Here is a 26,704-nt window from a genome sequence, read left to right as displayed (position 1 = left end):
AAGAGTGGAAAAGGGAGCATATGAGAAAAGAATTGTACCAGCATAAGCAGCAATCAAAAAGTGTTCTAAAGGCATGTAAATAGTTAAAGGATGATATATGGAGGAGTGAAATCTGTTAACAGAGGAATGACCTGCACAAGCCCAGCAACTGGTCCTTAATGTTCCTGGTTACCAAGTATTTAGGGATGATGGAGAAAGGAAAAAAAAATAGTTATGGAGAAAGATAGGATGGGTTCACAGTTCCTAAAGTGGGGCAGGGCCAATTTTGGAGGCATTAGGCGGGATCCTACAGAGGTCAACTGGGTGAGTCTGTTTGCTGTTAAAAGGACAAATAGCAAGTGGGAGGCTTTTAAAAGTGTGATAACAAGAGTTCAGGGACAGCATATTCCTGCTAGGGTGAATGGTAAGGCTGGCAAGTTTAGGGAACCCTGGTTGATGAGAGATATTGAGAATCTGGTCAGGAAAAAGGAAGCATATGTCAGGTATGGGCAGCTGGGATCAAGTCAATAGGAGCACACCTAAGAGAGACATTAGGAGGGCAAAAAGGGGACATGATGTCGCTTTGGCAGATAAGGTAAAGGAGAATCCAAAGAGTTTCTACAAGTATATCACAAGCCAACAGATCAACAAGGTCATCTATGTGTGGAGCCATAGGAGTTTGGAATTGGTTTATTATTGTCACTCGTACCGAGGTACAGTGAAAAACTTTTCTTGCATACAGATCAATTCATTACACAGTGCTTTGACGTCATACAAGGTAAAACAATACAAGCTGGTTGGGTCTTCACTCCGGTAGATCCTCGGGTCTCTGCGTTGGTTGTTCCAGTGGGGTTCAGGAGTCGGATCTTGGTGGGGTCGGCTATTCACCCTGCGCAGGCTTCCACGTGGATGGGCCTCACTGGTCGTTTCCATCTGGGTCCGGGAGTCAGGTCGGTAGATCAGTCACTCCTGGAGGTCAGTAGATCGCCAGGCCTGTAAGAAAATTTAAAAGAACATTATTAGTAATTCTTAGAGACATAAAATTTAGATTGAAAAGAGTAGAATGATTATAATAGAAGTAATGAGTAGATCTGTAGAGAGCAGCTTGCAATGAGTCGCCACACTCCAGCGCCATCTTTTGGTGAGATGGGTGAGGTCCTTAACGAATATATGTTGTCTTTTTTCACCATGGGAAAGGACGTGAATCGGTGGGATCTCAGGGAAATTAATAATGATATCTTGATAAAAGAAGGAGGTATACTTTAGGTTTAGCCAGTCAGGAACAAGCAGATCCCTTGATGGCTATATGAAGTGTAGGAAAAGAGGGAAATCAGTTGGGCAAAAAGAGGGTGTGAGCTGGATCTGGCAGGCAGGGTTAAGGGAAATCCCAAGAGATTCTTGCAGGTATACTGAGTAGAAGGGTGGCTAGGGAGAGAATAGGGCCCCTTAAAGATCAGCATGGCCGTCTATATGTAGAGCCACAAGAGATGGGCAAGATTTTTAATGAACATTTCTCTTCACTTTTTACTGTGGAAAAAGTGATGGATACATAAGAAATGAGAGATATGAGTGATGATGTCTTGGACCACATACGAATTACCCGAAGGAGATATTGGCGGCCTTAAAACGCATTAAAGTGGATAAATCTCCAGGTCCTGACTGAGTGCATCCTTGACTTTGTGGGAAGCTTGGGAAGAAATTGTGGAGACCCTTGCAAAGATATTTGATTCAACTTTAGCCACAGGTGAAGGTCTGGAAGACTGGTGAATGGCTAATGTTGTACCAATATCTAAGAAGGGCAGCAAAGATAAGCCATGGAGGGTGGTGCTTATATGGAATGAGCTGACAGGTAAAGTGGTTGAGATAGGTTCAATAGCAACATTCAGAAGACATTTGGATAAGTATATAGATAGAGGAGATGGCCAAATATGGATAAATGGGACTAGCTTGGTGGGCACCATAGTTGGCATGTATGAGTTGGGCCGAAGGGCCTGTTGACATACTGTATTACTCTGACTCTAAGGACAGTAATGGTAACCTGAACATAGATGCTGAGGGCAGAATTACTATACTAACTGATAAATACTTTCATCTGTCTTCACCAGGCAAGAGGGTGCTTCCAAAATAATAGTGAAGGAAGAGATGGATAATAACATGAAAATTTGATAGCACTGATATTGGAAAAGTTGGCTGAACTTAAAGTAGCTAAGTCACCAGAGCCAGATGGGATGCATCTTTGTTTTCTGAGGGAAGTATGGGAGGAAATCATGGGGCACTGACCATAATCTTTCAATACTCTTTGGATATAGGTGGTGCCAGAGGACAAAAGAGTGGCAAATGTTACTCTCTCATTCAAAAAATGGAGTAAGAATAAGCAAAGCAGAGCCAGTTAATTTAACCTCAATGCTGGGAAAGCTTTCAGAAACATTGATCCAGGACAGGGTTAATCGTCTGATTAAGGCAAGCCAGCACAGGCTTGTTAAGGGCAAATTGTGTTTAATTAATGTGATCAAAACTTTTGATGAGATAACAGAAAGGGTAAAGTAGTCGATGTTGCGAACATGTATTTCCAGGATGCTTTCGGTATGGTGCTGTATAACAGGCTTCAGTGAATAATAAGTCTAGTGAACTCATTGAGTGGAGAGAGAGAGAAGAAATTCTAATTCAAAAAGCTTAACACCATGCAAGACATAGCATCCCACTTGATAAACACTACATCCATAACCATACATACACTTTGCCACTGACGCACAGTAGCAGCAGTTTGTACCATGTACAGGATGCACTACAGCACCTCACCAAGACTACTTGGACAGCACCTTCCAATCCCACAAGCTAGAAGGACAAGGGCAGCAAAGGCATGGGAAACCACCACCTGGAAATTGCCCTCCAAGCCATGCACTGTCTTGACTTGGAAATGTATCACCGTTTCGTCACATTCGCTAGGTCAAAATCCTGGAACTCTCTTCCTAGCGGCATTGTGGGTGTACCCACACCTGAAGGACTGCAGCGGTTCAAGAATGCAGTTCACCACCACCTTCTCAAGGGCAATTAGGCTGGAACTGTGAAATACAAACCACTAAAGAAGCAATAAACAGAGAATGCTGGAAGTATTGAAGAAGGGTCCTGACCCGAAACAGTGACCGCCTGCTTTTCTCCATGGATGCTGCTTGGCCTGCTGAGTTCCTCCAGCATCATCGTGTTTTTCATTTATGTAGGCAGTATCTGTGGGGGAAAAGCTGAGTTAATCTTTGAGCTTTCACCAGAACTGGCCATGGCTGACACAAACTGGAAATGCTGGTTGCCTGAATTTGTCATATTCAATATTAAGTATCGAAGGTTGCAATGAGCCTGGGAAGAAAATGAGGTTTTAGTCCTCGAGCTTACATTCTTGCCCCTGAGAACAGTGTGAGATCAAAGTCAGAGTTTGGAGTGGTGCAGAGAGGTAAAGTAACAGGTTACTGGAAACCCTGATGGACTGACCAGAGAAGTTCTGTGTTCGATTTCTCTCAAATGGAGAAGATCACATTGTGAGCACCGAACACAATATGCTAAAATAGAAGTGTAAGTGAATCATTTCTTCACCTTGAACAGCTGTTTAGGTCCCTGTTTGGTGTAAAGGGAAGAGATTAAAAAGGCAAGTGTTGCAACTCTTGTAGTTATGTGGGAAGGTGCTGCATAAAGTGGAGTGGTTGATGGAGACAAAAGAGCAGACCAGGGAGTCGCAGAATGAATGGTTCCTTCAAATAATCTGAAAGGGAAGGAAGATGTGTCTGGTATCTTGTTGATGGTGACAGAACTTACAGAGGATGATCCATTGAATGTGGAGGTTGGTGGGGAAAATGACGGGAACTCTATTCTTGCTCTGAGTGGAAGGAGAGAAGGTGAGAGCATATTTGTGGGAAATGGAACAGACACAGTTGCAAACCCTGTCCAACTATAGTAGAGGAGAAGCTGCCGTTCAGGAGAAAGGAAAACATTTTAATTGCACTGGTGGCAAAAGTGTTGTCGTCAGAGCAGATGCAGTGGAGATGGAGAAACTGGGAGAATGGATTGGGGAGGAAGTACAGTTGAGACAGCTGTGAGAGTCTGCTGGCTTGTATTGTGTGGCTTGCCTTTCTCCTACGATGGAGGTTGAGAAAGGGAGAAGATGCATATGTGATGTGCAAGCTGATTGGAAATTAGGAGCAAAAATTCATAAAATTTTCCTGAGTGCAGGAAGCAGCACCAATCCTTTCATAAATGTACTCGAAAAAGGGGTGAATGGGGGGACATGAGTTGAACTAAAACAAGGACTATTTCATGTATCCCACAAATTGGCAGAGATAGCCTGGACTCATGTGGGTTATTTCCTGCATTCTCTGTTTTTATATCAGATTTCCAGCATTTGCAGTATTTTGGTTTCGGATTTCTGAATCAACATGCCATCAATGCAGGAGGCCAACATTCCAACAACAGTTTAATTTCCTTTTGAAATGAAGCTGCCCACCAGTTGTTAGAGTTGGATCTAGTGCTGAGAAAAGAGGCTGGGGAATGTGTGTGCAAGGAGATCAAACCGCTGACAATGGATGCAGTCAAGTTCACTTTTGGATTAATTATTGAGAAAGAACAGAATCTATGGAAGGGAAAAGTGCTGGGAATAGGAAAAGCAGCTTCCTGTGATTTGGGGGGCACCAACACAAGTTGATGAGAAAAGAAGAAAGCAGTGATGGAGTATCTAAATCTGATGTCAAGGCTAATAAAAGTTAAAAATAAAAAGAGAAAGGAGGCTTTTGACAAAGATTCAGTTTCTAACCAGTAAGGCACTGAAGGATTGCAAGCAGGCTGAACTAAGTTGATTGCAAAAACATTTTTAAATGCATAAAATATAGAAGATTTGTACCCATGCAAAGGGATACATCCTTCAGAGGATGTGGGTGAAGTACCAGATGAATACTTTGCAAAAGAAATGAATAATGTGAGAGCCAATATATGAAGAAGAGAAATAGAGAAGAGAAAATAAAAGTATTAACAGTACTGAAAGTTGTTTGATCTTCTGAACTAGTGGCACATTCTGGGTTGCCTAAAGAAGGAAATGGACAAATAGTAGAGATATCTTTGAATCCTCACTGGGCACAGGAAGAGTGTTGGAAGACTGGAGACGAGTAAATGTTACACCACTGTTTACTGTTTGAAAAGTGAGAGGGATAGGCACAGAAGCCACAGACCAGATGGTCAAATAGAATTGAAGTTATTAGGAAGCACTATCAGGGATGAAATAAGTTTGAATTTGAAAGGTGCAGGTTAATCAAGGAGAGCCTTTAAGAATTTGTTAAAGACAAATTGTGTTTGAGTATATTATATTCTTTGATGAGGCATCAAGGATGATAGATTAAGGGAAGGTAATAATAGAATAAGAAGTAGAAGCAGGAGTAGGTCAAGGCCCCTCCCCACCCCGCCTCCCCCCTGACCAAGAGACCATTGGGATCTCTTCTAGACACACTTCACAAATGTATAAGAGGAATGGGTTGCACTTGAACCAAAGAGGAACCAATATCCTTACAGGGAAGTTTGCTGAAGCTACACGGGAGAGTTTAAACTAGATTGGCAGGGGGGTGGGACTCTGAGCAGGAGCACGTCATGAGATAAAGCAGTAGCAGAGAGCAAGTTTAGTAATCAGGATAGCCAGGGCCACAGTAAAGGCAAGGAAAGGAATACCCAGTTAAACTGCATTTATTTCAATGCTCAAGGTTTAACAGGTAAGGCGGATGAGTGTGGATTGGTTCTGAAAACTGGGATATTATAGCCATAACGGAAACATGGCTGAGAGAAGGGCAGGACTGGCAGCTCAATGTTCCAGGATACAGATGCTACAGGTGTGACAGAGGTACAGGTCAGTGAGGAGGGGGTAATGGAGGACATAACAGCAGTGCTTGGAGACAACGTTCTTGGGGGATCATCCAGTGAGACCATATGGGTAGAACTTAAAAACAAAAAAGGGAGGGTCACTCTAGTGAGGCTGTACTATAGACACCTCAATGGTCAGCAGGAACTTGAGCAGGTGTGTAGAGAAATTGCTCATAGTTGTATAAAGAATAGGGTTGTATTAGTGGGAGATGTTAATTACCCTGGTATTGACTGGGTCACCCAGGGTGGATGGGGTGGAATTTGTGAAATGTGTCCAGGGAAATTTCCTGAGTCAATATGTAGCGGGCCCTACTCGAGAGGGTGCAATACTGGATGTCCTCTTAGGGAATGAGGCAGGGCAAGTAACTGAAGTGGCAGTCAGGAAGCACTTTGGCTCTAGTGACCATAATTCTATTAGTTTTAAGATAGTTTAGAAAAGGAGAGGACAGGTCCACAGGTTAGGGTCCTAAACTGGAGCAGGGCTAATTTTGGGGGAATTAGGCAGGATCTAGCAGAGGTTGATTGGGTGAGCCTGTTTGAAGGGAAAGGAACGAATAGCAAATGGGAGGCTTGTAAGAGTGTGATATCAAGAGTGTGGTATCAAGAGTCCAGGGGCAGCATGTTCCTGTTAGGGTCAAAGGTAAACCTGGCAAGTTTAGGGAACCTTTGCTGATGAAAGATATTGAGGCTCTGGTCAAGACAAAGAAGGAGGCATGCATTGGGTTTGGGAGGTCGGGGACGAGTGAATCCCTTGATGACTATAAAAGGATTAAGAATACACTTAAGGGGGAAATCAGGAGGGCAAAGAGAGGGTATGAAATGGATCTGGCAGGTCAGGCTAAGGAAAATCCCAAGAGGTTCTATAGCTATATTAAGAGTGAAAGGGTGGCTAGGGAGAGGGTAGGTTCCCTTAAAGGGCTGCCTATGTCTCGAGCCGCAGGAGATGGGTGGGATTTTTAATGAATATTTCTCCTCTGTATTTACTGAGGAGATAATCATGGTTGCTCAAGAGAAGGGAAATAAGTGAAGATGTTTTGGAGGACATTCATATTACCAGGGAGGAGGTATTTGCAGCCTTACAGTCTATTAAAGTGGATAAATCCCCAGGGCCTGACCGAGTGCATCCACGAACGTTGTGGGATGCTGGAGAAGAAATTGCAGAGGTCCTTGCGGAGATATTTGCTTCATCATTAACCACTGGTGAAGTTCCTGAAGACTGGAAGGTGGTTAATGTTGTTACATTGTTTAAGAAGGGTAGCAAGAACAAGTCAGGGAACTACAGGCCAGTCAGCCTGATATCAGTGTAGTGGGGAAGTTACTGACAGGAATTCTGAGGGACAGGATCTACCAGCATTTGGATAAACAGAGTCTGATTGGAAGGAGTCAGCATGGCTTTGTGTGTGGAAAGTCATGCTTGATGAACCTTAAAGAGTTTTTTGAGGAGGTAACCAAAAAGGTAGATGAGGGCAGGGTAGTGGATGTTGTCTATTTGGACTTCAGCAAGGCCTTTGACAAGGTCCCGCATGGTAGGCTAGTCTGGAAGGTTAGGTCCCATGCAATCCAGGGAGACTGAGTCAAGTGGATTCAAAATTGGCTCAGAGTTCGAAGCAGAGGGTGGTGGTTGAACGTTGTTTCTTGGAATGGAGGTTGATGGAATCAAGTGGTGTGCTGCAGGGATCGGTGTTGGGACACTTGTTATTTTTTATTTATATAAATGATTTGGATGTGAATTCACAAGGCTTAATCAGTAAGTTTGTGGATGACACAAAATTAGGAGGTGTTATTAATAGTGAAGAAAGTTATCATAGATTATAGGGGGATCTTGATCAGTTAGGGAAGTGGGCTGAGAGTGGCAAATGGATTTCAATACAGATAAGTGTGAGGTGATGCATTTTGGAAAGTCAAACCAGCATAGGATTATACTGTGAATGGTAGGGCACTAGGGAGTGTAATGGAACAGAGGGACCTTGGAGTAGACATGCATAGCTCGTTGAAAGGAGCGTCACAGGTACACAGGGTGGTGAAAAAGGCATTTAACACGCTGGCCTTCATCAGTCAGGGCATTGAATATAGGAGTTGGGACGTTATGTTGCAGTTATACAAGTCATTAGTGAGGCCGCACTTGGAGTACTGTGTACAGTTTTGACCATCCTGTAATAGGAATGATGTGGTTAAACTGGAAAGAGTGTAGAAAAGGTTTACAAGGATGTTGCCAGGATTAGAGGGCCTTAGTTATAGGGAGTTGTTGGCCAGACCAGGTCTTTATTCCTTGGAATGTAGGAGAATGAGGGGCAACCTTATAGAAGTGATTAAAATTATGAGAGCCATAGATAAGGTGGACGGTAACAGTCTTTTCCCCAGGGCAGGGGAGTCCAGAACTAGGGGGCATAAATTTAGGGTGAGAGGGAAACGATTTAAAAGGGACCTGAGGGGCAACTTTTTCACGCAGAGGATGGTGAGTACATGGAACGAGCTGCCAGAGGAAGTGACTGAGGCAGGTACAATAGTATCATTTAAGAAGAACTTGGATAGGTACATGCGGGGACAGAGCTTAGAGGGATATGGGCCAAACACAGGAAACTGGAACTAGCTGGGTGGGCACCGTGGTCGACAGGAACTCGTTGGGCCGAAGAGCCTGTATCCATCCTATATTACTCTATGACTCTAAGATGTAGTTCCACAGCTGGTCAGGATGGAGGGATGCGACACACAATGCAATTCACATCCTGTCCTCATCAGTGCCTGTTGGTATGTTCTCCAGCAAGCATGGGCAGTGCATTCAGTGAGGGTGACAATCAGATAGGTTCACCAGGAATACCACAAGCAGGTATTTGAGGATCTGAGTTGACAATCAAAGAGGTGTTGTGGATGAAGGGAGAGGTGAAGCACAGAAGGCATCAATGTGTGCTGATGAAGGAGAAGTGAGGGCTGAGAGGTGTTACATGACTGGATTAAGCTGCATGAGAGGATAAGAGGAATGCATGACACAATTAAAGCAACCTGAAACCTTGATCACCTTTTCTGAATGGGTTGGCTCTTGAAACACTGCACAATTGTATGCCTGCTGTAAGCATCCTGATCCACCTCCAGCCTTAGTTATGGCAGTTGCTTTTGTCTTCCCATTGCTTATTGAAGGCTGCATTGTGCCTAGTGACCATTTACTGAACCAGTGTGCAACTTTAACTCCCTTACCAGATATGTCCCTCAATTTATTCCTTTTATTGCCTCACAATTTATCCTCAGATGTGGCAAGGACAGAGGCAGTGGGTGATATGTGCACAAAGGCACACATTATTCTGTGTTGTCCTCCATCTCTCCCGCTCATGTACACTGCAGATACACCAGGAAGTAAAATGATAATAAAGCATCCTCCTCAAAGTTAAATATCACTTCATGTTGCATGATGTTGTACATTGGCCACCTGCACTCTTGCCTCTGCACTAGTATTAGATGAAGTAATTCCACTGTTTAATAGAGCCTTGCCTTTTAATAATGTACTCAGTCCAGTGAATTTTAAAGATGGAAGAGAATAAACACATGGTTGATTCCTGTATTACCAATAATCTATATTATTCACAGTGTTATCTAACTGAGGTGAGCAAGGAAATGGGCACTTGTGTAGAAGACTCCAACTAGATACAAGTCCAAAGAATCCAAGGACTCAAATACACCAAATCTGAGCAGCTGGTGGAATGGAGGGTGGATTAATGCAATTTCTAATTAAATGAATTAGGAACGAAAAAATTCAATTGATGGGAATGTTTCATAAGGTTTTATTTGTCTTTAAATGTTGAAAGTGCTTTCTTATGAAATGGACTTTCTTGAAAATTATTCATTTTCTTTGGAAAGGAATCTCTACCTGTGTAACTTCGAAATGTCTATGCAAAACACAATTCCACTTTAAGATCTTAAAAATATTAATCTCACATGGCTTGAAATTATTAATGTAGAAACACCAAAGTGGTTGGGTTGAAATTCTTTTTTTCTATTGGTTAAGCCCTTCTACAAGGAGTTATGTTAAATAACTGTCTTACAACTTCAAATTGTAATTTCACCTTTTAAAAATTAAGCTGTTTTATCTTGGAAGAAATTTGCATTTAAAATCAAGAGTAGTAAATTTGACAAAGTTTAAATTTGATTTTTATTTTATTAGAACTCTATAATGTAAGCTGTTACAGCTGGTTGAGAACAAATTTATGTAACCATAAAAACAGATCTGATTTTGCTTCTCTTCTGATATATAAATCATCTGGATTTAGCAATCAGGATTATAGTTTTAAATTTCATGGATGTTTCAAAATATGGCAACAGGGAGCAGGATAATTGCTGAATAATATAGACTACCTGGTAAAATGAACAGACACGTGACAGATGGAATTTAATCTAGATATGAGGTGTATTTTGAAACTAACAACATGGAGAGAGATTTATTCTAAATGGAAATACTTTGAGCAGGGTTTGGGGTTCAGTTGGTGGTAAGGATTGATGTTATTGTGATGCCAATTCAGACCAGAGTGTGTATTTATAAATCCTTGTTGGTAGCAGTGCAAGCTGAAAGAGCTGTTAAAAAATACATGACATGCATGGCTTTACAGATAGGAACACTGAACATAAAGGAATTCATACCAAACCTATTGAGATCTCTGGTTGGATTTGTTGTACAGTTTGTCTTTGGTTCTAGCCATCATGTTCTTGGGCCCTGAAGTGGAAATAGAGGAGATTCATTAGGTAATCACAGGGATAAGGGAATTCAGTTCCAGATAGAGACTGGAGAAGCTGAGATTATTCCTCTTAAGACAGAGGGGGTTAATAGATGGCTTCAAAATAATAGTTTCTCATTATTTCTTCTTGCAAGTTGTTCAGTAACTAAAGGTCTTATATTTAAAACAGCTGGCAACAAAACAGAGGGAGATTGAGGTGCAATGTTTTCCAGGTTGATTTGAACAGGCTGAGGGAGTCGATAGATGCAGTTTAATGCTAATAAGTGTGAGGCTATCCACTTTGGTGGAAATCATAACAGGAAGATAGATTATTTTCTCAGTGATGAGAGATTGGGAAAGGGGGAGATGTAATGATACCTGTGTGTTCTCATACACCATTCACTGAAAGTAAACGTAGGGGCAGCAGGTGATTAAGAAGGCAAATGGTATGCTGACCTTCATAGCGAAAGGATTTGAGTGTAGGAACAGGAACATATTGATGCAATTGTACAAGGTCTTGGTGACACCTTGAGTATTGTGTCCAGTTTTGGTCTCTTTATTTGTGGATGTTTTTGCTAAGGAGGGAATTCAGCGAAAGTTCACCAAACAGATTCCTGCAATGGCAAGACTGATAGAATCAGATCCAGATTTATTATCGCTGACTTATATGATGTGAAATTTGTTGTTTTGCTGCAGCAGTACAGTGCAATAACATAAAATTACTATAAATTGCAAAAATAAATAGTGCAAAAAAAGGAATAACAAGGTAGTGTTCATGGGTTCATAGACCATTCAGAAATCTGATGGTGGAGGGGAAGAAACTGTTCCTGAATCAGTGAGTGCTGGTGTTCAGGCTCCTGTACCTCCTCACTGATGGTAGTAATGAGAAAAGTGCATGTCCCGGATGGTAAGGGTCCTTAATGATGGTTTGTAATTAGGAGTTTGCATATTTCCTGACGGGGAAAAAAACTCGTTGCTAATAGATGAATTTCAATTAAGAGCAGTTTTGAAAAAGAATAAGTTTCAATATATCAATATTTTAATTGATGATCTAAGTTGAGTGAAATTATAAACAATTTCTCCTCAAATTATGCTTTTAATATCCTCTTTCTTATTGGGCCGCTCTCGGGGTTGCCGCAAAACTAAGGCCCAAGTATTGTTAGTAATACTTGGCAAGTACATTGCAGTTAAGTCTTGGTCCATTGTCCCAGTATAACAGAGTTGGAGACCCATCACTGACTGTAATTGATCTCTTCCCTAACTGAGGATATGGGATGTTTAAACATTTTGTTGCTGAGGGAATGTGATTGGTGTAAGTACAGAGCTGTATGTGAATTTGCTTCATTCCTTCCATCTCCATATTTACATAGCCTACTCCACTGCACCAATGATTCTTACAAAAAGCTTTTGTTGGGAAATAAATTTACTTATACAGTTTTGATCCTAATAGGGTGTGGTTTCCAGAGTGATGGTCTGGGGAGGAGGGACATCCTTTTACATTTCCCAGTAATTTGGATTGTATTTTTCTGTGCGGCGTATATTATGACTTTGGAAAAAAATTAAATTAAATTGAACATCACTTTATTAGGGAACTCTATATTTAATGTCATGGTGCATTTAAATGAGTTTTCTCTGATATTTAATCACAAGAACTAATGTGTTTCCATTAGTTTGCAAGTTTTAAGTGCTTGTATCATGAACCGTACAATGAAAAGATTATGATTTGTTCATTGTCAGTGGCATCTTCATCAGATCTCACTTTCTTTTTCATTGCTCCATCTTTTCTCCTCACTGAATTGCTCCTCATTCATCATGTCTGTGCAGTGAGTTCCTTATGCTGCCCAGAGCAAAACGAGGAAGGAGTGCAGAGTGCCTGCATACTGCCAGGTAAATATAGCAGCCCAGCACCATTCAAGACTGCTTTCTCATTCTGTAACAGAAGGTAATCTGTGAATGACTTTTTTCTACTTTGGTTTAGTGTTGCTATCGTAAAAATGGTTTTCAGTTGTAAATCTGAGTTCATTGACAGACATCTTGTTGTGCTTTAACACAGCTACACTTTCTGTTTCTATAATGCTGCCTTTCATCCCTGTGGTGAATAATATTGAGAGATTATCATTTTCATTGTTTGTATTTGTTTGTGTGCTCAGCAGATTTTTGACAATGCCACTAAGAAATAAAATTGGTAAAAACAAACATATGAGCCAGAGGATCCATCCATATCAGATGTTAGTTTTCTACATCATGCATTTGAGCATACAGCCTGCCTGTGTTCCTAACATCCCATCAAGTTGAATGCACATCTTTTATTTAGATATTGTCTCTACAAACTAACATGTGTCAATGTAGACATTCTGTGACACATGATGTTCTCTGGTTGTCGAACTAATAATCCATTGTTAAAAAAATCCTTATCAATACAAATGGCTGCATTTTTCTGAAATTTATAGATAGCTCCAAAAAATACTGCTCTCAACAGGAGCTGTTGCCTCAATGTAAAAAAAAACCAAACATTTTTTCTCTGAGCCATTTTCACTTGAAAGCACCCACAAGTATTTAATTGTTTTTCATTGGACAAGTAATTGTTCCTAAAATGTCATATATGTGTAGCCAGTAATAAAATTTGCATCCTTTGCCCTGGAGCTGTCTCACTACCAGCATCACTTTTGAACTGCTCCAGCTCTGACATTTGTCATTTTGTTCTCACTTCTGGCTGTGACCAGGTTGAACTGAATTTTAGCCAAACTCTACAAAACCAGCAATGCATGGAGTATATTGCTGACTGAAATAAGTTCTTTCCTGATCATCAAGGGACTTCCTGACAATCCACAAAGTAGAAAACATGACCTTCGGTGGCAGTGCATTGTCTTCATTTGTCCCAGAGGGATTTTCTCGTTGGGAAGCTATGGCCAGGAATCAATTTCCATTCCCAAAAGCCCAGCACCTTTTCTCATCAAAGAGAAACGACTGCAGCTGTTGAAGCAGGTGGGGACTAAGGCCTTAAAATACCAAGGGGGTGGGGGAGCAGTGTCACATGATCTCCAGTTTAAGTCCAAATGAACTCTGACAGAATTCCACCCCATGCCCCTCCCCCCGCATGCATGTGTGCGCACGTACACACACACACACACACACACACACACACACACAATCAAGAACATTAGAATACAGTGTTGCTCCTAGTGATGCCCACTAATTCAGTGTGTGGGTTATGCCAATCTCTTGTTTAAGCTTATGGCAAAAAAATTATCCCTTGCAGTATCCCCAACCCAAGACATGTTAATGAGGTCTTCTAGAAAGCCAGCCACTGAAATTCTTTTAACATTTGAGACAATAGGTAGGTTGTTATCACTTTTCAACATTTCCAATGAACATTGGCCTGGTTTTCCCAAGCAATGATTTGAAAGACAGCGTTTGCTGTTATTAACCCATGTTGCTGACAGAAACTTTGGGATTTCAATACATATGGAAATTGGAAGCCCCTTTTTGTGATTTGCTGCTGGAGAACAGGCTATGCTCCATCACTAGACTCATTTTTGGAGTCTGGCGAGGAAGCGAGAACTGGGCTAATTGTCCAATACCTATGATGCAAACTTGGTAAAAGATCTTGCCCCAGGGCCAAGGGGGATGCTGCTGCAGTTTTACTGGAAGGGAACGATTTCAAAAGATCCAGGTAAGAGATGTTCATTTGAAAAGACTTTTAAATAGATTATTAGTTTAAAAATACTCACTCAAAGTTGTTTTAACAAATTCTAAAGGCTTGCTAATTTAGATTTTTTAAAATGTTTACAGATGCTTTGTTTTTGAATGCTGTGCCACTGACTGCAAAATCCACCTCACTGTATTTGGAGAGGCTGCATTTTTGTGAGCTTAATGTGAGGTTGGCTGGCAAGAAGGATTGATGTTTAATAAGTCAAAATTCACCAGAATCACTCCACCTTTCAGTCTCAGATTAATGAAAAATCAATCAATTGAGAGTATTAGAGTAGAGTATTAGTCCACCTTTTTAAAAAAAAGATTAGAAAAACACATGATGGATTTGCAGTACACCTTTAACCTAAAGTAATATCACATTACAAACCATCCCAATGTATTTCACAGAGGTGGAGGTAAATAAAGGAAGTACAAGCCAAAGGGGTGTTAAGAGGGCCAAAGGGTTGTTTAAAGAAGTGGGTTTGCTGCTGGGTCTTAAATGAGTTGGAGGAACTCAGCCCACATGTGTCCTGGGGGCCATTATTACCTCCTCGTGTTCATCTACCAAAGTCATGAATCCTTCCACTGGCAGGCACAGTGCTGCTGGTTTACTTGGTGGATGGTGTAAGTAGGATCAGCAGGCAGCAGAACTCCCAGGACCAGGAGTGGACACCCCTGCTGTGGCTCTGTAACCTGTGTGAAGAGGGAGAAGAACCATGAGTTTGGGGGAGGAGTGGAAAAACCAATAAATTGGTTTAAACTTAAGGATGAGAATGTTAAATATGACTTCAAGAGCCTGCATTGGCCAGCATGGATTTACTGCTGAATAAGATATAAGTAAGACAGCATTGTGGGAGCTGAAATTTCTCAAAGATATGGATGAGAAGCTGGCCAGGAAAACAATGCAGTAGTCACTGAAACATTTATAATGGAGAACCTCGAGAAGGAGTGAGAGCAGGCAATCTTGTAGAGTTGGAAAAAAATAATCTTTATGATGGAGAGTTTCAGATCTGTGTCGAGCATGACAGGAGTTCACTTTCATTCAGCTTATGTTTAAATCCAGTACTGGATGTGGGATAAATAGGCTGTCAGCATGGATGTAATGGAATGTTCAGGAAAGATGGAGCTGGATATTATCAGTGGTCGTGGAGTAGCTAACTTTCCATCTGATCAATGTCCCTCAGTATCCTTAGGCAACCAAGCTCGCCTTCTACAACTCTACCAACCTTCATAAAGTTGGAAATTACGTTGCAATGGGGCAGGTGAATAGAAGGAAAAACCCCAATGTGTCTGCTTGAGTACATTGAAGAGGTTTGTAAGCTATGAGAAGTTTTTTGTGAAAATAATTTTGTTTAGGTTGTTTAGTGAGAGTAGCACTAAACAAATGCAGTCATGCTGAGGCAGACAATAGAAAGGCTGCCTAGGCAGAGGATTGAGTGGTTAACTGTGCCAAGGAAAAGAAGGAACCATAAACAGGGTCAGCTTGCAGCTGGGCAAAGAAAGAAAGTTTGGTGGTCACAAGTTTAATTCATAAACAGTCAAGGGAGCTGGGGTTGCGAGATGAGAGGAGCCTTGTTAGAATAAACTCAGAGAGAAACTTGACATTGGACAGAAAAGGTCAGCTCTAGATTGAAAACAAAGGCATGGGTGAGACTGATGATGATTATCTGTGGAAGAAGTATCTTGCAAACCAAAAATTTCTAAGTATCTTCATACAATCATTGAAGAGTACAGAGGAGAGCAGTGAAAAAAAGTAATTGAGTGGCAATAGAGGGCATAGATGTGGCACTAATGCTATATCTTGTACTTATCTTCACAAAGCCATCTGATACACCCAATGTCATACTTAAAGATATTGTGCGAGATTAGAAAATGAATAAAGAGCAACTAAATAAAAGGAAGCAATAAAAAACAGAAAATGCTAGAAATACTCAGCAGGTCACACAGCATCTGCGGGAGAAAGATCATTGAGCTCAAAAGTTAACTGTGTTTTGCTCTTCATAGATGCTGCCTGACCTGCTGAACATTTCCAGAGTTTTCTGTTTTATTTAAGAGTCATTCAGCATGGAAACCGGTCCTTTGGCCCTTCCATGCCAGCTGAGATGCCTATCTACACTAATCCAGTTTTCCTACATTTGACCCATGTCCCTCTATTCCCTTCTAATCGATGTACCTGTCCAAATGCTTTCTAAACATGGTGATTGTACCATCTCTTCTGGTAACTTGTTCCATATACTACTACCCTCTGTGTGAAAAACTTGCTCCTCAGATCTCCTCTAAATATTTCCCCTCTCATCTTAAACCAACATGCTCGAGTTTTAGACTCCCCTACCCTTGGTAAAAACTGTCACTAGTTATCCTATCTATGCTCCTTGTAATTTTATAAACCTCTGTAAGGTCACCCCTCAGCCTGCTGCACTCCAGTGAGAACAACCCCAGCCTTTCCAAGCTTTCCTTTTAACTAAAGTCCTCCCTTCCAGGCATCATCTGCACTCTTTCTAGCATTACCACATTGTTTCTAAAGAGTGGTAAGCAGAACTGCACACAACATTCCAGATGTGGCCTAACTAGTGCCTTGTACAGCTACAACATGATGTCCCAACTCTTATACTCAGTGCCTCGATCTATGAAGGCAACCAAAGCTAAATGCCTTCTTCACTACACTATCCACCTGTGTCACCATTTTCTGAGAGCTGTGAACTTGCACCCCAAGGTCCCCTCTGTACGTCAATGCCTCTAAGTTCCCTGCCATTTACTCTGTATGCACGGCCAGTATTAGACAACCCAAAGTGCATTGCCTCACTCATCTGAATTAAATTCCATATGTCACCACTCTGCCCAACTTTCCATGTGATCAATGTCCCTCAGTATCCTTAGGCAACCAAGTTTGCCTTCTACAACGCTACCAATCTTCATGTCATTCAGACATTATGTTGCAGTTATACAAGTCCTTGATGAGGCCACACTTAGAGTACTGTGTACAGTTTTGGCCACCTTGTTATAGGAAAGATGTGGTTAAATTGGAAAGAGTGCAGAAAATATTTACAAGGATGTTGCCAGGACTAGAGGGCCTGAGTTACAGGGAGAGGTTGGCCAGGCTAGGTCTTTATTCCTTGGGGCGTAGGAGAATGAGGGGTGTTCTAATAGAGGTTTATAAAATCATGAGGGGTGTAGATAAGGTGGATGGTAACAGTCTTTTCCCCGGAGTAGAGAAGTCCAAAACAAGAGGGCATAGGTTCAGGGTGAGAGGGGAAAGATTTAAAAGGAACCTGAGAAGCAACTTTTTCACGCAGAGGGTGGTGAGTATATGGAATGAGCTGCCAAAGGAAGTGGTTGAGGCAGGTTCAATAGTATCATTTAAGAAGCACTTGGAAAGGTTCATGCAGAGGCAGGGCTTAGAGGGATATGGGCCAAACACACGAAACTGGAACTAGCTGGGTGGGCACCATGGTCGCCATGGACTCATTGGGCCGAAGGCCTGTATCTTTGCCGTATTGCTCTGTGAATCTAAGAGAGTGGTGGGTGCCTGGAATGTGCTGCCAGGCGTGGTGTTGGAGGCAAATACAACAGAAATATTTATGGGACTCGTAGATAGGCACCTGCATGTGCAGAGAATGGAGGGATATGGACATTGTGTAGGCAGAAGGGATTAGTTTGGTTAGGCACTTAATTACTAGTTTAATTAGTTCAGCACAACCTCTTCAAATATATTTATAAAATGTTTTGGAATTCTCCTTAATTCTGTTGGCCACATCCATTTCATGTCCCTTTTTGCCCTCCTAACTGATTTCCTGAGATCTCTCCTATATCGTCTATAAACCTCAAAGGTCTTGATGACAATTTCCTATACCTGACATACTCTTCCTGCTTTTTCCTTTTCAAATCCTCAATTTCCTTTGTTACCCACCTGTGCTTCTTACCCTTACGTGGACATGCGGACTCTTAAGCTCTTACTATTTCACTTTTAGATGCCTCCCATTTATCAGATGTTGTTTTTTCCGTCTAGCAGCGCTTCCAATCTGCTTTTGCCAGGTGTTGCCTTTCACTATTTTAAGTCAGCCCTCCCCCAATTTAAGACCCAAACTCTAGGTCCAACCTTATCTTTTCTATGATAACCATAAAGCTTACCGAATTGTGGTCACTGTTTGCAATTGTGGTCACAGACACTTCCGTGACTTGCCCATCCTCATTCCCTAAATAAGGTCAAGTACAGCTCCCTCCCTAGTAGGACTCACTACGTACTACTTTAAAAACCCTTCCTAGAGGCATTTAATAAATTCTACCCCACCTGTGCCTTTACACTAAGGCTATTTAAGTTAATATTTGGAAAGTTAAAATCACTCACTACTACATATTTCTTTTACAACCTACTGCTATTTGTCTCTGTATTTGTTCTTCCAATCCCACTGACTATTTGGATGCCCATAGTTTAATCCCCATTAAAATGATCGCCCCTTTCTTATCTCTAAGTTCTACCCATAGAGCTTGATTTATCGATTTCCCCAACCCCGCTCACCTCCCAGGATATCGCCCCGGAATACCCCTGCTCTCCCTGATCAGCAGTGCAACACCTCCTCCCTTTTTGGAACCCGCCGGTCACACCTGAACAATACAATACCCAGAACACTGAGCTGCCATTCCTGCCTTTACCTCAGCCACATTTCCGTATCATAACCCTACGTGTTGATCCACAATCTCAGCTCATTCATCTTACCTGCAAGGCTCCTTACATTAAAGTAAATGCAGTTAAGCCTACGAGCCTTCTTATGCTCCCCGCCCATCTTCTGCTTTCTCTACCCACTAGACTTGCCTGCTCCATTTACTATATATGCTTTTTCCTCCCTCCTGCTGCACTGTCATTTTGGGTCCCTCCTGTTGCATCATTAATATAAACTAACCCAAGTAGCATTGCAAATCTCCCACCAGGATATTGGTCCAACTCCAGTTTAGATGCAACCAACCTTCGTGTACAGGTCACCCATGTCCCAGAAGAGATTCCAATTATCAGATATCTGAAGCCCTGCCCCTTGCACCATCTCCTTAGCCACACCCTTATAAGCAGTTCTTTCTTCCTATTTCTAAACTCAGTACCTTCTGGCACAGGGAGTAATCCTGAGATTACTGCCCTAGAGGTCTTGATTTTCAACTTTCAATCTAACTCCTTAAATTCCCTTTGCAGGACCTCATCTCTCTCCTTACCTACATTGGACTATGGACTAACATGGACTGTGATCTCTGACTGCTCACCTCCCCTTTCAGAATGTTCTGTGCCCACTCAGTGATATCCTTCACCCTGCACCACGGAGGCAATACATTTTACTGGAGTCTTGCTCCAACTACTGGAATGCCTTCTGTTCCCCTGACTATTGAGTCCCTATCACTCTTGCTCACCGAGACTTTGCTCTACCCTGCTGTACAACAGAGCCAGTTGCGGTTCCCCAACCTTCTCGCCCTAAGGGGCCTTGTGGGCCAAGACCTTTCATCAGAACTGGAGAAGAAGAGGGCAGAAGCTGGAAGAAGAAGGTGGGGGGGAGGGGGAGGGGGAGGAGCACACGCAGGCAGGTGATATGTGAGTTCAGGTGAGAGGCGAGTCCAGGTGAGAGGGGGAAGGTAGGTGGGTGGGGAAGGGGGGAGATGTAAGAAGCTGAGAGGTGACAGGTACAAGAGACAAAAAGGCTGAAGAAGAATGAATCCGGAGTAAGGGCAGTAGACCATGGAATAAAGGAAAGAGGTCATAAGGGCGGGGGAAGGGGGAAAGAGGAGGGGGGGGCCACAGGAATAGGGAAGACAAAGGGAAGGGGAAAAAAAGGGCAGGAGTGGTTACCGGAAGTTAGAGAAGTCGATGTTGAGACTGTCAGATTGGAGATTACCAAGGCAGAATATGAGGTGTTGTTCCTCCAACCTACATCTGGCCTTGATGTGGCAGTAGAGGAGGCCATGGATAGACATGTTAGTATGGTAGTAGGATGTGGAATTGAAGTGGCTGGCCACCAGGAGATCCTTGCTTTTGCGGCAGATGGAGCAAAGGTGCTCAGTGAAGCAGTCACCCAATCTGTGTCGGGTCTCACCAATGTAGAGGAGGCCGCACCGGGAGCACCAGATGCAATAAATGACACCCTCAGATTCACAGGCTGCCTCACCTGGAAGGACTGTCTAGGACCCTGAATGGTGGTGAGGGAGGAGGTGTAGGGACAGGTGTAGCACCTGGTGCACTTGCAGGGATAAGTGCCAGGAGGGTCATCAGTGGGGAGGGATGAGTGGACAAGGAGTCGCGGAGAGAGTGATCCCTTCGGAAAGCGGAGAAGCGGGGAGGGGAGGATGTGCCTAGTGGTGGGATCCCGTTGGAGGTGGCAGAAGTTTGTGGCAGAAGTTGTGAAGAATGATGTGTTGGATGCGGAGGCTCATGGGGTGGTAGGTGAGGACTCCCTTGTCCAATCATCCCTCCCCACAGACGCCTTGTCCTCACCTGCCACCTCACGAGTCTATGCATGCTGGTGCTCCCGGTGCGCCATCCTCTACATCGGTGAGACCTGCCGCAGATTGGGTGACCACTTTGTCGAGCATCTTTGCTCCATCCACCACAAAAGCAAGGATCTCCCGGTGGCCAGTCACTTCAATTCCACTTCCACTCCCATACCGACATGTCTATCCATAGCCTCCTCTACTGCCATGTTGAGGCCGGACATAGGTTGGAGGAACAACACCTCATATTCCGCCTTGATAGTCTCCAAGCTGACAGCCCCAACATTGATTTCTCTAACTTCTAGTAACCTCTTCCCTCTTCTCCCCCTTTTCTTCCCCCTCCTTTGTCTTCCCTTTCCTGTGACCCCCTCCCCCCTCTCTTTCCCCTTCCCCCACCCTCATGACCTGCTCATTTATTTCCCACCTCCTTCCCTTTATTCCATGGTCCACTGCCCACTCCTACCAGATTCCTCCTTCTTCAGCCCTTTTCCTTTTCTACCTATCACCTCTTAGCTGCTTATGTCTACCCCACCCTCTTACCTTCCCCCTCTCACCTGGACTCATCTATCACCTGCCTGAATGTGCTCCTCCCCCTCCTCCGACCTTCTTATTCTGGCTTCTGCCCTCCTACTTTCCAGTCCTGATGAAGGGTCTTGACCCGAAATGTCGACTGTTTATTTCCCTTCATAGATGCTGCCTGACCTGCTGAGTTCCTCCAGCATTTTGTGTGTTGCCCTAGATTCCAGCATTTGCAGAATCTCTTCTGTGGATGGAACCTGTCACTTTTGATTGTCGAGACCCTTCATAGTGTTGAGCTTTTGGGCCTTCCCAGCAGAAGACTGTATTTGGAAAACAGCTTCAAGTAAGAGCAAGTTTTGGTTGTAAGGTGACTAGTAAGTTGAAGCAGTTTGCTGGTCAGCAGGAGATCTAGGCCAAACTAATTAGCATACCCCTACATTTTTGGTTCTTAGCAATTCTCTTTCCACATCCTTACTAACATTTCTTTGTAATGGTACAACCAAGATTGCAATGTATGTTGACACAAATGTGCCTTACTCAGTCATAAGGTTAACATCTTTTTATTGACCCCAGCCAACTCTGAGCCTGTGACAAAATGCTCAGCGACTTTCTATATAATGCAACTCCCTCATAAAGTGCACTTGCTTTCTCGATCACTTACCTTTCCAGTAAATGGAGGGTCATGCCCTAAATTTATGATGGTATTCATTAATTTTCAGCCATCAAAATTATGGGCAAGTGAGAGAAAATTAAGTAAGTCATACAGTGTGCACATTACTTCTTTCCCCAACCCAGTTCTGTGTTTTATCTTTGCTCTTTTTAATGGCCACAACTCTGCTGACATTTCACATCCTGGAAACATGGACATCACTGGTCAGCATGTGGAAGGTGATCCCTCTGTGATTTAAGATTAATCTCACCATGGAACACCTTGTGGACATTGAACTAAATGAACACATTGGATTGGAGTGTATTAGCTATAAGGAGAGATTGGACAAGCTTGGATTGTTTTCTCTGGACCATCGAAGGCTGTGGAATGACCTGATAGAAATTTTAAAAATTAAGAGAGGCATCAACAAGGTAGATATTCAGAGTCTTTATCCCAGGTTGGAAAGGTCAAATACTAGAGGGCATAGGTTTAAGGCGAGAGGAGGAAAGTTTAAAAGAGATTTGCGAGGCAAGTTTTTTTTTACACAGAGAGTGGTAATTGCATCCCAAAATGAAATTACTGGTGAATGGTTTTTACTAAGATGTTTGATAGCAAATATTAAATATGCTTTGGGTACAAAATAGAATAAATAGTTTGTTGTTGGTTTTCTTTATATAGTTTTATAGAGCCTTTAATTAGTATGTCACAATACAATAACACTGGGTAAACCAGTAGAACTAAACTCCTGTTGGGAAAATAAATAACATCCAAAGCTAAAGCTCCCGGGCAGATTAAAATTATATGCGAGTAAAATTAAAATAAGATAATGAACTCAAGATAAAGGTCAGGATCATAACAAAAGAATAGTAGTAAATGCAGGGTGTACAGAGGAGAATTGAGAAAGGAAATAAGCGATTGTACAGAAAGATCAATGGACAGCGTGAAAGGGGATACTGATTTTTTTTGTATTTAAATACTCAACAGAGAGTCAAAGGAAAGGTGCATAAAGGAAATAATCTTGTGCAGACAGAGGGGATGTAGACAGCACTTAAAGGGTATCATAGCTCTCTCCATAAACCCAAATGTTGCTGCCAAAATCATACTGAAATAGGAGTTAGTATAGAATTTGGATAGGATAATAATTAATGAGGAGCTGCTAAGAAAAATGGCAGCAGTGTTCAAAGCAGAACAATTATCCAGTTGAGGTAGGATGTGTCCTCCATTACTGAAGAGAGTAAGGCTATAAGTAGCATAGTCTTTGACTTGAGTTTTCTGCAGCTCCTTAGATCTGGGAGTGATGCCAGAAGGCTTGAAGATTGTAGGTGTTACAACCTGTATCAAAAGTGAGTGAGATGCAAAACCAGTAAAGATAGCACAATTAATATAATGTCATTGGAACATAGTACAGCACCGGAACAGGTCCTTTGGCCCACATTGTTGTGCCAAACTAATTAAACTAGTAATTAAATGCCTAACTAAACTAATCCCTTCTGCCTGCACAATGTCCATATCCCCCCATTCTCTGCACATTCATGTTCCTATCTAAAAGCCTTTTGTAGTGGAATGTTAGTGACAATGTGAGACAAAATGAATAGTCATTTAGAAAAGAATATGGGCTATTAAAAGAAAGTAACCACGTATATGTTAAAGGCAAATCACAACTGACAAATTTGAATTCTTTGAAGTGATTGATATTGTGTATCTGGACTTTCAAGATGCCAAGTATTGATTTGCAAGTAAAGCTTAAACCTATAGAAATGAAGAAAGAGCAACACTGTTGGTATAAAATTAGCCAGGAGGTGGGGTGGGGTGATTGGCAAGCAGGGGAGAAGGGTGACTAAGGAGCCAGCAGAGAGGCAGTTCTGAATGGCTAATTGAGAGTCACAGCAGCCAGTAAAAAGAAGGCAAGGTAAAGTGGAGCAGCCATTGAAAGAGTGGTCAGTGTTAGAGTGGCAGGTATTTGAGGCCTTGGCTCGAGAGGTTTTGGCAAGAAGAGTGACAAGTAAGAACAGGTAAGGTCTATTACTTTTAATTTTTTAAGCAGTATGGTAGTCAGGGCAGTGGCATGCGCCTCCTGCAGGATGTGGGAGATCAATGAGACTTGCAGTGTCCCTGAGGTCTACACCTGCGGGAGGTGCACACAGCTTCAGCTCCTGAAGCACCAGATCAAGGAACTGGAGGTGGACGTACTCAGGACCATCCGGGATGCTAAGAGCATCATTGATAAGAGCTTTAGTGGAGTGGTCACTCCAAAGGTTCAGTCTGCAGATAGTTGAGTAACCACCAAGAAGAGCAAGGAGAAATAGGCAGAGAGTGCAGGAATCTCCTGTGGCCATTCCCCTCAAAAACAACTGTACCGTTTTGGATACTATTGTGGGAGATGTTCCTTCAGGAGAAAGCAGCAATAGCCAAGTCCGTGGCACTGCGACTGGCTCTGAGGCACAGCAGGGAAGGGTGAAGACAGACAGGACTTTAGTGGTAGGAGACTTAATAGTCAGGGGGACAGACAGGAGGTTCTGTGGCCACAAACGGGAATCCAGGATGGTGTGTTACCTCCCTGGTGCTAGGGCCGGGGATGTCTCAGAGCAGCTGTGGAACATTCTCCAAGGAGAGGGTGAGCAGACAGAAGTCGTTGTGCAGGTTGGCACAAATGACATTGGTAGAAGTAGCGATGAGGTCCTGAGGAATGAATTATAGGGAGTTAGGGAAGAAGTTAAGTAGCAGAACCTCCAGGGTAGTAATCTCTGGATTGCTACCTGTGCCATGTACTAGTGAGGGAAAGAATAGGAGGATGTGGCTGAACAATTGGTGCAGGGGGCATGGATTCAGATATTTGGACCATTAGGATCTCTTCTGGGGCAGGGGTGACCTGTGCAAGAGGGACAGGTTACACCTAAACTGGAAGGGAACCAACATCCTTGCGGGCAGATTTGTTAGTGCTGCTAGGGAGGGTTTAAACTAGGTTGGCAGGAGGGGGATCCTAAGTAGAAGTAAGGCAATTGGGAGGCAGGATATTGATAGAGAAGACAGCAAAGGCAAATTGAACAGGCAGGACAGGAAGGAGCATGACGAAGAGTGAGGAAAGTCAGTTGAATTAAATTGCATTTACTTCAGTACAAGAGGTCTGACAGGTAAAGCAGATAAACTTAGGGCATGGATACATACGTGGGATTGGGATATTATAGCCATTACAGAACCATGGCTAAGAGAAGGGCAGGAGTGGCAGCTTAATGTTCTGGGATAGAGGTGGAGGGAAGAGAGGAGGGGGCATTGCATTTTTGATCAAGGCGAACATCCCAACAGTAGTTAGAGATGCCATTACTGAAGGATCATCTGGTGAGGCTTTATGGGTGGAACTGAGAAATACAAAGAGTCCTTGATAATTAGAGGAACAAATGTGCGGGGAGATTGGGGAGAGTTGTCATTGTAAGAGGTTTTAACCTTCTTAGCATTAACTGGGATTGCCATGGTGTTAATGGTCTCAGTTGGGTGGAATTTATTCAGTGTGTTGAGGAAAGTTTCCTCAGACAGTATATAAAAGGCCCTACCAGTGAGGGGGCAAAGCTTGATCCATTCTTGGGAAATAATGAAGGGCAAATGACTGAGGTCACGGTAGGGGAGCACTTTATGACCAGTGACCATAGTTTTAAGCTCGTTATGGAAAGGGACAGAACTGGTCCATAGGTTCAAGTTCTAAATTGGGACAAGGTGAATTTTGATGGTATTAGACAGGAGCTTGCAAAGGTTGATTGGGCTAGGTTGTTTGTGAGCAAAGGGACCTTCAGCAAGTGGGAGATTTTTAGAAGTGAGCTAGCAAGAGCTCAAGGACTACATGTTCCTGTTAAAGTAAAAGGCAAAACTGCTGGGAGTTGGGAACCCTGGATGTCAAGGGATGTTAGAGTCATCATATCTTACAACATGGAAAATTGGCTGGATGATGGGAAACAGAGGGTGATGGTGAAAGGATGTTTCTCAGACTGGAGGTCTGTGACTAGTGGTGTGCTCCAGGGGTCAGTGGTGGGCCCATCATTATTTGTCATCTATATTAATGATTTGGATAAGAATATATTGACAAATATTTAGTAAATTTGCAGATGACACAAAAATAGGTAGTGTCGTAGACAGCAAAGAGGAATATCAAGAATTGCAGCGGGACCTTGATTGACTGGGTAGGTGGGCTGAGGAATGGCAAATGGAATTTAATTCAGGTAAGAGCAAAGTGTTACATTTTGGAAGGACAAATCAAGGTAGGATTTTTACATTGAACGGAAGGGGCCTGTGTACTGTTGTAGAACAGAGCACAGGTGCATAGTTCCCTTAAAGTGAAGTCACAGGGCAGTGAAGAAGGCTCTTGCATACTGCCCTTCATCAGTCAGGGCATTGAATCTAGAAGCTAGGAGGTTATGTTGCGATTGTACAAGACATTGGTGAGGCCACACTTGGAGTATTGTGTTCAGTTTTGGTCACCTTGTTATAGGAAGGATGTGATTAAACTGGAAAGAGTGCAAAAAGCACTGACAAGGATGTTGCCAGGACTCAAGGGACTGAGTAATAGGAAGAGGTTAGACAGGCTGGGCCTGTACTCCTTTGAGAAGTGATCTCATAGGGGTATGTAAAATCATGAGGGCCATAGATAGAGTGAGTGGTCTTTTTACCAGGGTTGGGGAATCAAAAACTAGAGGACACAGTTTTAAGGTTAGGGGTGAAAGGTTCAATAAGAACATGAAGAGCAACTTTTTTACACAACGGGTGGTAGATATATGGAACCGGTTGCCAGAGGAAGTGGTTGAGGCAGGTACATCAGATAGATTTAAGA

General features: G+C 42.7%; 1 protein-coding gene across 18 annotated transcripts in view; it reads left to right on the top strand.

The window, feature by feature from the left end:
• LOC127575471 (regulating synaptic membrane exocytosis protein 1-like) overlaps positions 1 to 26,704 on the top strand; it is a 587,418-nt gene that overhangs the window by 414,091 nt on the left and 146,623 nt on the right. For 13 of the 18 annotated variants that reach the window (XM_052025399.1, XM_052025392.1, XM_052025387.1 and 10 more), the window contains one exon: positions 12,390 to 12,452. The exons of the other annotated variants lie outside the window; for them this stretch is intronic. In XM_052025399.1, the coding sequence (XP_051881359.1) occupies positions 12,390 to 12,452 (63 nt within the window). The remainder of the gene's footprint in view (positions 1 to 12,389; positions 12,453 to 26,704) is intronic. 18 annotated transcript variants of the gene reach the window in all.

This window comes from Pristis pectinata, chromosome 10 (genome assembly GCF_009764475.1).
Source record: "Pristis pectinata isolate sPriPec2 chromosome 10, sPriPec2.1.pri, whole genome shotgun sequence".
NCBI lineage: Eukaryota > Metazoa > Chordata > Chondrichthyes > Rhinopristiformes > Pristidae > Pristis > Pristis pectinata.
This window is presented reverse-complemented; position numbering and strand designations above follow the sequence as displayed.